We start from the raw sequence: 13,209 nt of genomic DNA, 5'->3' as shown, positions 1-13,209 counted from the left end.
CAGACTCCTTGCCTGTGCTGCCCCGAATTCCTGTACACTCCTTGCCAGTGACTCTATGGAGTCAGGCATCCTTGCCACTGCAGCCATGAGCTCAGTGTGCCTGCGCTCCGCCTGGGCGCCCATTTCAGCAAGGAGCCGCACCTCCTCTGCGCTCACTGTAGCAGGACTGGAGGCCACACTCTCCCTCCGGGGAGAAGGCCGCCGAGCTTCCCTACCCCCCCCTCCGCGCTGCTGCAGCCCGCTGGGCCCCGGAGCTTCACCCTCCTCAGACCCTTCCCCCCTGCTCCCCTCCAGGAAGATGTGTCCCTATTATGGCCATGGGCTGCCTCGGCTGAGGGTGGCACTGATGTTCCGGCTTCCTCTTCCTCCTCCTCGCCTTCCGATTCACTCACAGTGGCAGCTTGAGGGCCCGCCTCCTCACCTCGCGAATCAGCATCTGAAAGCAGGGAGGTACAAGAGTTGCTTTAGCGTGAGGACAGGGCAGCAGCGAGGGAGGTATGAGTGCTGCAATGCACTGCATTGGTTCGATAGTGGCAAAGGATGCTGGTGTGAGGCACAAGTGGAAAGAGAGAGGTCAAAAAGGTGATGACCTTACCATTGCTGTCCAGAACGGGGTTGGCATCTCCAGTGGCGACGGGGCCAATCAGCCGGCCTGCCATAATCCATTCCACTCGCTGCTCCAGATCGCTGAGGTCTTTAAGTTCAGGACGGCCTCCCCTGGTCCGTTGCTGCTGCCTCCTATTGTGGGCCAGCTTGCCCTGCAAGAGAAAGGATGGGCTCTGAGTACAGTGTGAAGCCCTGATCTTGGCTGCACTGCCTCCCATGGTCGAATAGGCCTTACAGTATGAAGCCCTGATCTTGGCCGCACTGCCTCCCATGGTCGAATAGCCCTTACAGTGTCAAGCCCTGATCTTGGCTGCGCTGCCTCCCATGGTCGAATAGGCCTTACAGTGTCAAGCCCTGATCTTGGCTGCACTGCCTCCCATGGTCGAATAGTCCTTACAGTGTCAAGCCCTGATCTTGGCTGCACTGCCTCCCATGGTCGAATAGCCCTTACAGTGTGTAAAGTGGTGAATGGGCATGTGATTTTCATGAGAGGCCCATAAGGTGTTGGATGAGGGCTGGGCATTGGGGCTTTCAGGACCCTTTGGCCATAAAGTGAGGTGGACAGGCAGGGATGAAGAGGATACCGGAAAGGGTACTCACCCTGACAACCCGAGCGAGGTCATTGAACTTCTTCCTGCATTGCGTTGGGGTCCTAGGTACCATGCTGCTGGAGGTCACTCTGTGTGCCACCTCCCTCCAAGCTTTTCGATATTCATTGGACAGCGGCCACCTGCCACTGTCCGGAAAGAGGATAGGGCGCCTGCGCTTCACTGCGCCAACCAGAACCTTCAGGGCCCCCTCACTAAAGCGCTGCGCTCGCTCCCTGGCCCTCTCCATGGTCGTAGGCGTAACGATGTCGCAGCAGGTCTGTCCAGGCCGAGAATCAGGGCTCCAATGTGCAGGGCGTGGCTGCAAGCCAAATCGACCCTCCCCCTTTAAGAGGTGACCGGCGCCAGCGTGTCTGTCTGCAATCGCTAACTGGCCGCACCTGCGCTGCGCCCGCCCTCGGTGGTAGCGCCTTGCCTCTCCGGCTTAGCGCCTTAGGATAGTCGTGCAGCGCCTGCTTTAGCGCAGCAAGAACCTCTTGGGGCAAAGCAACTCAATTTTGCTGAAGGTGGCACTAAGTTTCGCCGGGCGCTAAATTTAGCGCACGCTCGACTGTAGCGCCCCAAACGTGGCGATACTGAATTTCTAGGCCATAGTGTATTCCCTTACCTTGTTAGCCCTCCCCAAATGCATTACCTCACACTTCTCCAGATTGAATTCACTTGCCTCTGTTCTGCCCACTTGACTAGTCCATTGATACCTTCCTGCACTCTGCAGCTTTCTTCTTCATTATAAACCACACGGCCAATTTTTGTATCATCTGCAAACATCTTAATCATACTTCCTACATTCAAGTCCAAATCATTGATATATACTACAAAAAACAGAGGACCCAGTACTGAGCCCTGCAGAACCCCACTGGAAACAGCCTTCCAGTCACTAAAACACCCTTCGACCATTACCCTTTGTTTTCCACCTCTGAGCCAATTTTGGATCCAACTTGCTGCTTTGCCTTGGATCCCACAGGCTTTTACTTTCTTGACCAGTCTGCCATGCGGGACCTTATCAAAAGCCTTGCTAAAATCCATATAAACTACATCAAATGCACTACCCTCATCGACCCTCCTTGTTACCCCCTCAAAAAAGTTAATCAAGTTAGTCAGACACGACCTTCCCATGACAAATGCATGCTGACAGTCCTTGATTAATCCGTGTCTTTCTAAATGAAGATTTATCCTGCCCCTAAGAATTTTTTCCAATAACTTTCCCACCACCGAAGTTAGGCTGACTGGCCTGTAATTACTTGGTCTATCCCTTTCTTCCTTTTTAAACAACGGTACCATGTTAGCATTCCTCCAGTCCTCTGGCACCACACCTGTAGCCACACCTGGGGATTTATCCACTTTCAAAGTTGTTAAATCCCTTAATACTTACTTTGAACCTTTGCTGCTTAGAACTGCCACATCATTTGGAACTGGATTCAAGCCCTGGACCAGTTTAACATTGCATTGGAAGGGCAGCATCTCTGGCAATGCAGCACTCCCCAGTATGGCACTGAAATATTAATTTAGCTGATCTGTTCTCTAGTCATGAAATGAGATTTAAACCCACAACCTTCAGACTCACTGACACCAGTGTTAGTGATATCACAAAAATAGCCAACGGGAGTGCTAATCCTGATCTAATGGGTGCAGGCAGACATCTTCCTCATTCAAAAAAAATCTAAGGTTTGTTTTCAAAATCTTAACTTTGAGTTATTTTCTGGAAATTGATTGGCAGTACATAATTAGTTAGTAGAGTATTACACAGGTACTGGTGTTTTTTTTAGCTTTCATTCACTGGTGAGAAAATCTTCTTAATTCACTTATGCTTGGACTATTCATATATTATGGGTCTTTCACAGTCATGAAATAAACTAGATTACTGTATACAGTATGATATCTTATTTGGAATAGCCAAATTATTTTACTTCTCTCTTTACATTTATTTCAAGACTTGGGACCAGAAATCCTTTGCCCTTGCAGCACATTCCCACCTCAACTCTTTAGGGCCAATTTCAATGAACCTAAAAAAGTTGCAAGGATCGCTACATAAGCTTCAAATTACTTGCTGCCAGGACAATGTACACTCTCCCCAGAGAACAACAGTGCAACAAGCCTGGCAGGAGGTGACATCCAGGCTTAACACTGTCCACAGGAGATGAGAACAGTATGAGTCACCAGATGCTGCAATGCTGATAATGAATATCATTATCATACACTCGTTGTGCAGCTTGAACCTTGTGCAGGGCATGAGATGATTGTGGCCCTGCAAATATCATGAGAATGCAACCATTTAAGGAATAACATTAAAGGGATGTGACCACTTAAATGCAAGTGGCTGCATATGGGGATACAAAAAATGTTGAAGTCTTTTTAAAAGTTCAAAAATGATTTTGAAAAGTTTTTAGTCTTTGCAAAAGCTGTATCCATTTTTACAGTAGAGGAAGAGGACAAAATACCATTGGTACATGGGAACCTAAAATAAGTCAAAGAGAGGAACTTATTGGATTTAATATAAGTAAATAAATGGTAATAGAGAAAATAATGGAACTAAAAAATAGAAAAATCTCCAGGAACTGATGGTTTCCACCCTAGGGTATTAAAACAGGATGGAGGGAGCAACCAGGAATCTATAGACCTATCAGTTTAACTTCAGTTGTGGGGAAGTTATTGGAATCTATCACCAGGGACAGAGTGACTGATCATTTGAACAAGTATGAGCTGATCGTAAAGGGTAGGTCATCACTAATCTAGTTGATTTTTTTGAGGTCGTCACTAACATGTTGGATATGAGAGTGTCTTCTGATATGGACTTCCAGAAGACATTTGATACAGTTCCTTAGATTACTAGCAAAAATGAGATTGCACGGAATTGGAGGTGACCTTGTGACATGGGTTGGTAATTGGCTGTGAGGTAGGAGAGCTAGGCCATTCAGGATTGAAATCAGGAAGCAGCTTTTCACACAAAGGTTAGTTGAACCCTGGAATTCTCTCCCCCAGAAGGGTGTGGATTCTGGGACAATTGAAAGTTCTAATAGATTTTTGTTAGGTAAGGCTATCAAGGGCTATGGATCAAAGGCCTACTTCTGTTCCTATGCAAATATTATTTTGCATTCCATACATATCCACATCTGACCATGGTATACAGTGAAGATGCAACTTATAATTGCAAACCTTGTCACATTCACATCTTTCATGAGCTTCATATATCAAAGCATTGAAACACAAACCTGATCACTTGCTGACACCCAGGACAGACTTCAGGTTGGGCACTTGGCAGTCATCTGATACTCCTGCACTTTAGAAAATATTCAAGTGTGGTGACATTGGGTATCTGTCTCGTTATCCAGTAGAAAAGGAGATGAAAGTGCTCTCCATGTTAACCAGTGCATCAGCTACCTGTTTGATTCATGTGTGTGAGCATTGGTGATATTGCAGTCCTAGCTGGGGATGAGCCACAGGTAGAACAGATTCAGACAGTAGTTGTGGTGTACTGATCGGGATACAATGTCCAGGATTTCCCATTCCAGCTATCCTGGAGCACACCAGGAGCACATGTTGGGAAATTTTGCTTCCCTAGCCTATTAAGCTAAGGATGTAGAATGTCCTGATATGTACTTCCTTGTAAAAGAAAGAAAGACTTGCATTTATATAGCGCCTTTCACGACCACCCCAGACATCTCAAAGTGCTTTACAGTCAATGAAGTAGAGTTGCTATTGTAATGTGTAGTGTGTACACCAAGATGACTGAAGAAAAAATACTGGCCAAGTGGAGGAACTGAGAGATTTTGTTGTTGAGCAGCTATCATCAGGGCCATGTGAGAATCACAACATGTTAGCAACCATGATTGGTTAAAAATATTAATGAGATTCTTGAATAATCTCAGCAGAATCCAGGATGAGCTCAGGAGATAAGAATATGACTAAATAGTAGGTGTCAGTTTTGGCTCAGTGGTAGCACTCTTGTCTCTGAGTCAGAAAGTTGTGGGTTCAAGTCCCACCACAGAGACCTCCGCACACAATCCAGGCTGACACTCCAATGTAGTACTGAGGGAGTGCTGCTCTGTTTGGTGCCACCTTTTAGATGAGACATAAAACTGAGGTCTCATCTGCCCTCTCAGGTGGATGCAATAGATCCCACGGCACTAATCGAAGATGAGCAGGGGAGGTCTCCCTGGTGGCCTAGGCAATTGTTATCCCTCAAGCAACATCACTAAAACAGGTTGTCTGGACATTATCTCATTGTTGTTTGTGGGATCTTGCTATTCCCAAATTGGGGACTGCGTTTCCCTACTATAGTGGGATTGATCGGCAATCTGCCTCTGCTGCCTGCAGCTCACCGATACTATGCACTTCGAGGTTACTTCATTGACTTTGGCACATCCTGAGGTTGCGAAAGGCGCGATATAAATGCAAATTCTTTCTTTTTTTCTTGAAACTCTTTACTTTACGCAAGCTTTCCCTATCTGTAAGTCTGCGTATGTCTAGATTGAGTCAGTAATCATAGATCCAGTGTATCCCATGCATCTATATATTTTCTAAGTAATAATTGTTAGTAATATGGCCTCATATAGCTATGTTTGTCCAAAATAACACCTCTACATCTGTCCCTTCAGCGTGGCAGAAATGGGTGAATTGGTTTAATTGTACTATAATGAGTTTTGATATCACCAATATTACTTGAAAGAGAACTTTGTATCCCATTATAAAGGAAAACAATTGCAAGATATATTCAACATATTATCTGACACCAGAAATGATGCAGGCTGTGAGAAGGCTAAGAAAGCCCTAACTGATTATTTTAGTCCCAAACTGCAACATATGAGTCAATCATATTTCTACAGGCTACACAACACAGAAATTAATCTGCATATGCTTATTGCATCGACAAGCAGCAAAATATAATTTCACTGATGTTGGTCATGAAATTAAAACACAGATTATTGAAGAGTATTTATATAAGATTTTCTCTTGCCAATCCCTGGAGAAAGTAAGCACCTCAGATGAACTTTCAGAACTAGTAAGAACACTTGATCTAACTGAATGTCATGCAGCAGCTGTCAAAACTATATGACATGTCTTTAACAACCAGATAAATGTCAAGTGAAAACTGCATCATGCCAATGCAAAACCCCAGTCAAGCCAAGTTAGCTCTAATCACGTGTTATTACTGTGAAAATAATTCCCCCATACTTGTGATTGTACAGCAAAGGGTTAAAAATGTTGTGCTTGCAGGAAACAAAATCACGTTTCTTGTGCTGTCAGTCATGCATCCGTAGATCTCTACAAAAACATCTGATGCACCATGCTGGCCCAAAACAGCACAAGATGCAGCAAGTTATTGAAACAGAACCTACTGTATGCAGCTCTGGAGATGATGACGCATATTTATTCATCATATCAAGAGAGCACACCATGAATTTGTTAATCAGTAATGAGCCAATGACAATATTATACTTTCCAGAGGTACCAATTCAAGTCATTGTTGATTGCGGTTGAACACGGAATATTATCAACAAATCCAGCTACCAATCTTTTTTCTTTTTATTCAGTCACGGGATGTGGGCATCGCTGGAAGGCCAGCATTTATGGCATATCCCTTTTGTTGCTGGTTCTGAATCTCAACTGAAGCTCCACCACACAAGATCCAATTATTTGCATTTGACACACACATCTCTTCCAATGCTTAGTAATTCTTTTACTCATATCAGCCTAGAAATAGGATTGTGCTGCACCCGTTTTACAGGCGTAACACGGGCACCTAAGTGTCCAATTTGGTGGGTGGTGTCCGTATACTCATTCCGCACCGGAAGTGTGCTGTGCACCATATTGGATCGGGCTGCTCAGTAGTTGCTTAGGGTATGCGCCTAAAACTGGCGTTGGGCCTATTACATATGCTGTTTGAGAGCCCAATGTCTGTTTCAGGCCTCTTTGACAAATTGGTTTGCGAATGGCCATAGCATATGCAGTCAGCTTTTTCAGGCACTCAGCAGCCAAATTAGTGGTCCTTAAAGGGACCGTAGAAGGCTGATATCCAAAAAGTAAGTTTAGCATCTTTATTGTGGAGCCAGGAGGAGTAGAGTGCTCCTCCTGGCTCCATATTGAAACTGCAGTCCACTGTCGGCCATCGCTTGCCCCTTCTTGATTGCCTCCCCACCTCCATGACTCTCCTAAGACTCTGGGCCAGCATCTGAGCCAGTCAATCTTGCTGTCCCCTCGACCAGCGAGCTGCCTCTGCTGCCTGTAGCTCACTGATACAGTACTTATAAAGCCAGCGGACCAGTTTGCCAGGATCGCGCCCCAATTCGGGCACAATCCAATTTCTAGGTCATCGAGTCTGAGAAGCAAACACTCTTAACTGATATGCTTGTTGTGAAAGATTGACTACTGAAGATGGAAGTGGTCCTATACATTGGTTCTCACCTTTAGTAATATTCTCTAGCTCAAAAAGCCTAATGACATTTATCTTTGTGATGATATGCGAGCAGCAAACAAAATAATTTTATGTGAATGACACGATGTTCCAACCTCTGATGAGATTATTGAAGAGATAATCAAATCAGGTGTTTTTTGATTGCTGCTATATTATAATGTTGGTCTGAAGTGATATAAAAAGATTTTAGTAGAAGTGTCAGTTTGGATCGGCGATAACATATTTGCTTCTGGGTCAGAAGGTTGTGGGTTCAAGTCCTACTCCTGTCACTTGATCATGTAATATAGGTTAACAACAGTGCAATAGTGAGGGAGTGTTGCATTGTTGGAAGTGCCGTCTTTGAATAAATCGTCAAATTGAGGCTCCATCTGCCTGCCCAGTTGGGTGTAAAAGATCTGGCCAACATTTACTTGTCAATTACCAAAACAGATTTTCTGAATTTATCAAATTTGTTGTTTCCAGGATTTTGCTGTGTAAAAGATGGCTGCTGCATTTGCCTACATAACAACAGGGCAGTCTTCAAAAGTAATTAATTGTCTGTGAAGTGCTTTGGGACATCCTGAGGACATGTAAGCTGCTATACAAATACAAGTTCTTACTTTCTATTACATCTGACAAGTTATGAAAGAGTTATGGAGATCTTGAATGTAAACAATACGTGCATCCAATGAAGCAGAACATAACAAGCACCGGGTACAGTGTTTTTCACAGGCTACAAGACTTGCACTCACCTGTGATAAATGTGAGATTGGTAAGGAAGGCATAGAATATTTTGTCCCAGTCTTCACAAATTAGGGAATATCACCAGACCACAAGAAAGTAAACAAAATCCACAAGACTGCAGCCCCACTAATCTAGGCATGGTTACTTACTATTCCAATTTTATTCTCATTTTGCTACAGTTACAGAATCATTGTAAGAACCATTAAAGATAATGGGATAGAATTTCTGCAAGGATTCTCTTGATCATTTGCCATAATTTTGGACAAAGATCAGTGGAAACCCCAGAAAAATGGCAGTTTATGCTGTTTTCCAAAGTTCTGCTGAAGTTACAACAGGCAATCAGGAGAACCCCTGCAGAAATTCCAGGCACCTATCTTCAAATCATGTTCTACTTTAGATGATGCGGTTGCTATCGTGTCATATAGTAATGGCTTATTTAATACTAATAGGCCAATAGCGTGTCAATTAGGTGTCAGCTGTGGCTTTGTATGTAGCACCCTCACTTTTCAATTTATTTAACTTAGAACTTTAAAGGCAGTAGTTAACAGAAACTGCCTGTCAGTGGCAGTTAACTGTCAATCAGCTGTAAATGTTTGTCTTGAATAGGTTCTAATTACTGTGAGCTGGGAGCTGAGTTAGCACTTGTAACTTGGTTGTGACTGCAGAAGAGAGGGTGTCTCTGCTTCTACTACTACAGGTACTGCTAGTGAGGTGTCTGGAGAGAGAAGAGAAAAAACACCAGAAGGGAGCAACTCTGCATTGCCTCCCTTAATTGCTCTCCATTTTGGGAGAGAGGGGAGGAAGAGACTATCACTGCTACAACAACCAGAAAGAACATCATCTATTTGGGAGGAGCGAGAGTCAAATCAATATCTACATCAACAGGTGGTTGTTTTGGTGCACTCTCAACTAAAGACTGTTACTTGTAGGTGGGGGGAGGAAAGAAGAAAAAGGCCGGAACATCGTGTTTTGGGGGGGGTGGGTAGGTAGGTATGTGTGGCCTTGTTAATAACTGGGCTGCATACACTATTAATAAACACCCCTCCCCCATTGCCTGGCCCAGGACAGCTGGAGCTGCTTGGGTGAAGTCTGCTTTGCTCTAATTTCCCACTGAACAAGACTTGGTGGAGGACTGTGCCTGGGTGTTTCCAGCTGTCCCAGGTGAAGACATCTTCTCTCCCTCCCCCCCACCAGAAGAACATCATAGACATTCTGAACACCATCAGAGAGTTGCACCCCTGCAAGATCCACCCCCAATTGAGTGGCTACGCTGCCCCTGCGGTCTCCCTCTTTCCACCCCCCCTCCCTTCTGTCTGTCTGTGTGTCTTTCTCTCTCTCTGAGGCACCCCTACTTTTATTTAATTTTAATATTGAGCAGAGGGGAAAAGGCCCCGCTCCCATCAAAACAACAAAGGGAGAAGAGGGTTTCATTTAAAAACCCCTCTGCTCAAGAAACAGAATACAACCAAGGCCCTAATTGTGAATATCAGGCCTAAGACTTTGGGTGTGTGTAGCTCTTAAAGAGACAACAACCCTGCTATGGCGATGCCATCTTCGCCGGTGGCGGGGACAGCAAGGACTTATATGGGTGCGCCTTGAGACCACTGCGCAGTGTGTTGTAACTTCCAATGTCCCGCCCTTTGTCCCCGATGCGCTCTTCCTCCCTCGCCTACATCAACAGGGGGAGGTGACAATCCCGCTCGGCTTTAGGGAGGCCAGCCTCCATCATGTCTTCTCCTTCCGGCGCCAGCTTTTTATTCAGCTGGCACGGGAGGAGGACACAGAGGGTGCATTTGTGGTGCACCATGAGGGGACAGCCTACTGTGTCTTCTGGACATTGGATGGTGTGCGGTGTCATGCCTGTAAGGAGGTGGGGCATGTATGGAAAAAAAACTGCCCTGCCTCCAAGGCTGCTAAAACACCTAAAGTGGCCAAGGCTGGCGCTGCCGCCACCACTCCTCCCCTCCCCCACCTTTCCCGTCCGCGCATCGGAACCACTAGATGCACGGTCGGCGTCTGAGGCCAATACTATCGCGTCCTCCGGCGGGGGGGAGGGAGAGCGTCCAAAGGAAGGAAGGCGCGGCAAAAAAGAAGCACCGAGAGGTGGGTCCCTTAGACAAGCCAAGCACCCCCATAATCGCACTCGTCTCGTACACCGTGGCGGGCGCGAGGGATCCCGTGCCTGAGCCCGTGATTGCACCTGCTTCTGCAGAAAATTTACAACCTGCGGTCGGGCTCGGGCCCGGGAAAGAAAAAAAGGAGGGAGTAGAGGCTGAGGCAGATATGGAGGTCTCTCCACCTCTGTGTGCCTCTGGTTTAAAAAGGAGGTGCCGCTCCTTGCAAGCGGAGGAGGACCTAGAGGAAGGAGGCCCCTCCGTGCAACAGGAGTCGGTGCCTGGCACAGGCCCAGCAGTGCGCCCCCCATCTTCACTATCGGCGGGAGTCGCCCATCCTTCGGGAGGTTGAGACAGATACGTCTGTCTAGCCTGTGCCTCCCGGCAATGGGGAAGAAGCCCGGCCCGTGGAGGGGGCCCGCGGAACCACCCACCAATACAGTTTCACAACCATTAGTCGTCACCAGGTCGGGCGTCCTGGGGGCTGAGGCGGGTGAGGCCGATGAGGCTGAGCTCGCCTGGTCACACCTTGACATCTCTCAGGAACTGTTCGACCTGGTGGAGGATTTTACCCAAAACACCCTACGCGGTGGGGAGGGCCCCTTATCTCCATCTCTGATGCTGGGGCCAGGTGTGTTGGAGGAACTGGGCATGGGTTTCTCCTCGGTTTCTCTATACAGCCTGGTGCCTGAGGCGGAGGGGGACCCCCAACCACTGCCGCCTCCTGGCCCGGCACCCCTGGAGAAGCCCAGGGAGGACTCCTCTGCCATCGATCCTGGGAGTGGGATCAGCACAGAGGTAGGGCCGGCTGGTGTGGCCAAGCCATTAGCTGTACCTTGTGCGGTGGACGGATCAGCCGCTGGAGATGACCTCCTGGAGGAGGACCGGGGCTTGGTGGAGGGCACTGGGGATGATTTGGACTTCATCGTCTGTGAGGCGGTGGACGCCCTTGTGCCCCCTACCGAGTCTCCCCTCATCCCCATTGTGGAACTCCAGGAATTTCTGGTGGAATGCCTGGGTCATCGCGTTGAGGTCCAGCTGGCCCTCAACAGGTGTTCGGGGCTGGCGCTGCTCATCAGGTCCGTCCGCGTCGCTGTTGAAGACTCTGGACTCGGACAAGGACGCGAGTAATCGTGAGCTGCGCCGGCTCAAGACGTTTCACTCCCTTAACAGCCCAGTAAGGAAGATAATGTGCGACTCGACTCCGCTTCCTCCCCATAGTAGATTAAGTGGAGGTTGCACTATATTCTTGTCATGGAGATAACTATAGCCAGCCAGCCTCAACATCAACAGCAGCAGAGAGGCACACCGCAGATTTAATAACTTCTCAATCCTTAAGGAAGGGAAGTATGCAGTGTGCTTCCTGCAGGAAACCCACATCGTTCCGGGAGACAAGTCTATGTGGCTCCTGGGATGGCAAGGAGAGTCCACATGAGTGACCTCACCACCACTTCTTGTGGGGTGGCTATCTTGCTGGATCCCCCCTTTTTAGCCGGTGACCTTGGGGGTCAAGGAGCCTGTGCCAGCCCGCTTGCTCCATGTCACTGTTCGCCTGGGGGATGTGCCGCTCCATCTAGTGAACATGTATACCCCCCCCCCACCCCCGACCGGTGCGCAGCCAGTGCGCTTCTTTGAAGAAGTATCTGCTATTTTAGGCTTCATCGATGTTGGCGCGTGCATTATCCTCAGGGTGTGGGGGGGGATTTCAACTGCACGCTTGAGGCAAGGGATTGTTCGGTGAGGTTATCCACTTTGGTGGCAAAAACAGGAAGGCAGATTATTATCTGAATGGCAATAGATTGGGAGAAGGGGAAGTGCAACGAGACCTGGGTGTCCTTGTGCACCAGCCGCTGAAGGTAAGCATGCAGGTGCAGCAGGCGGTTAAGAAGGCAAATGGTATGTTGGCCTTCGTAGCGAGAGGGTTTGAGTACAGGAACAAGGATGTCTTGCTGCAGTTGTACAGGGCCTTGGTGAGACCACATCTTGAGTATTGTGTGCAGTTTTGGTCACCTTATCTGAGGAAGGATGTTCTTGCCATGGAAGGAGTTCAGCGAAGATTCACCAGGCTGATACCTGGGATGACAGGAATGATGTATGAGGAGAGATTGGGACGGTTGGGCTTGTACTTGCTGGAGTTTAGAAGAATGAGAGGGGATCTTATTGAAACTTATAAAATTCTGACAGGACTGGACAGACTAGATGCACGAAGGATGTTCCCGATGGTCGGGGAGTCCAGAACCAGGGGTCACAGTCTAAGGATAAGGGGTAAGCCTTTCAGGACAGAAATGAGGAGGAATTTCTTCACCCAGAGAGTGGGGAACCTGTGGAATTCTCTACCACAGAAGGCAGTAGAGGCCAATTCATTAAATATATTCAAGAAGGAGTTGGATATATTTCTTAAGGCTAAAGGGATCAAAGGATATGGGGAGAAAGCAGGGACTGGGTACTGAAATTGGATGATCAGCCATGATCGCATTGAATGGCGGAGCAGGCTCAAGGGGCCGAATGGCCTACTCCTGCTCCTATCTTCTATGTTTCAATGTGGTCTTAAACGGAGTGCTTCTAAACAGAGTGTTAAAGTTGGGAATTTGGAGACGGTGGGAATTCAGTGCAGAGAGGGAAGGAGGTGCTCCTTTTTGCCTCCAATACTTGTAATGCTTTGTGTTACATGTCATTAATTTAATCTACCTATAACTTAAACTAGATCTAGTAATTGGTTAAGCAACTAAACTATAAGCTAAGTTAA

The 13,209-nt window shown here is 47.2% G+C and overlaps 1 protein-coding gene across 6 annotated transcripts in view; it reads left to right on the top strand.

Annotated features, from left to right (window-relative positions):
• Window positions 1-13,209, top strand: part of ppargc1a (peroxisome proliferator-activated receptor gamma, coactivator 1 alpha) — a 476,227-nt gene that overhangs the window by 261,409 nt on the left and 201,609 nt on the right. For 3 of the 6 annotated variants that reach the window (XM_085967743.1, XM_085967695.1, XM_085967761.1), the window contains exon 1: window positions 8,984-10,452. The exons of 1 other annotated variant lie outside the window; for it this stretch is intronic. In XM_085967743.1, the coding sequence (XP_085823869.1) occupies window positions 10,351-10,452 (102 nt within the window). In that variant the 5' untranslated portion in view covers window positions 8,984-10,350. Of the gene's footprint in view, window positions 1-8,982; window positions 10,453-13,209 lie in introns of those variants that run through there. 2 more of the 6 variants (XM_085967703.1, XM_085967723.1) reach the window with 1 other exon arrangement.

The sequence above is a fragment of the Somniosus microcephalus genome, chromosome 2 (genome assembly GCF_052327205.1).
Source record: "Somniosus microcephalus isolate GS21.2 chromosome 2, FLI_Smic_1.0, whole genome shotgun sequence".
NCBI lineage: Eukaryota > Metazoa > Chordata > Chondrichthyes > Squaliformes > Somniosidae > Somniosus > Somniosus microcephalus.
The sequence above is the reverse complement of the archived record's forward strand: the minus strand, read 5'-3'. Positions and strand labels throughout refer to the sequence as shown.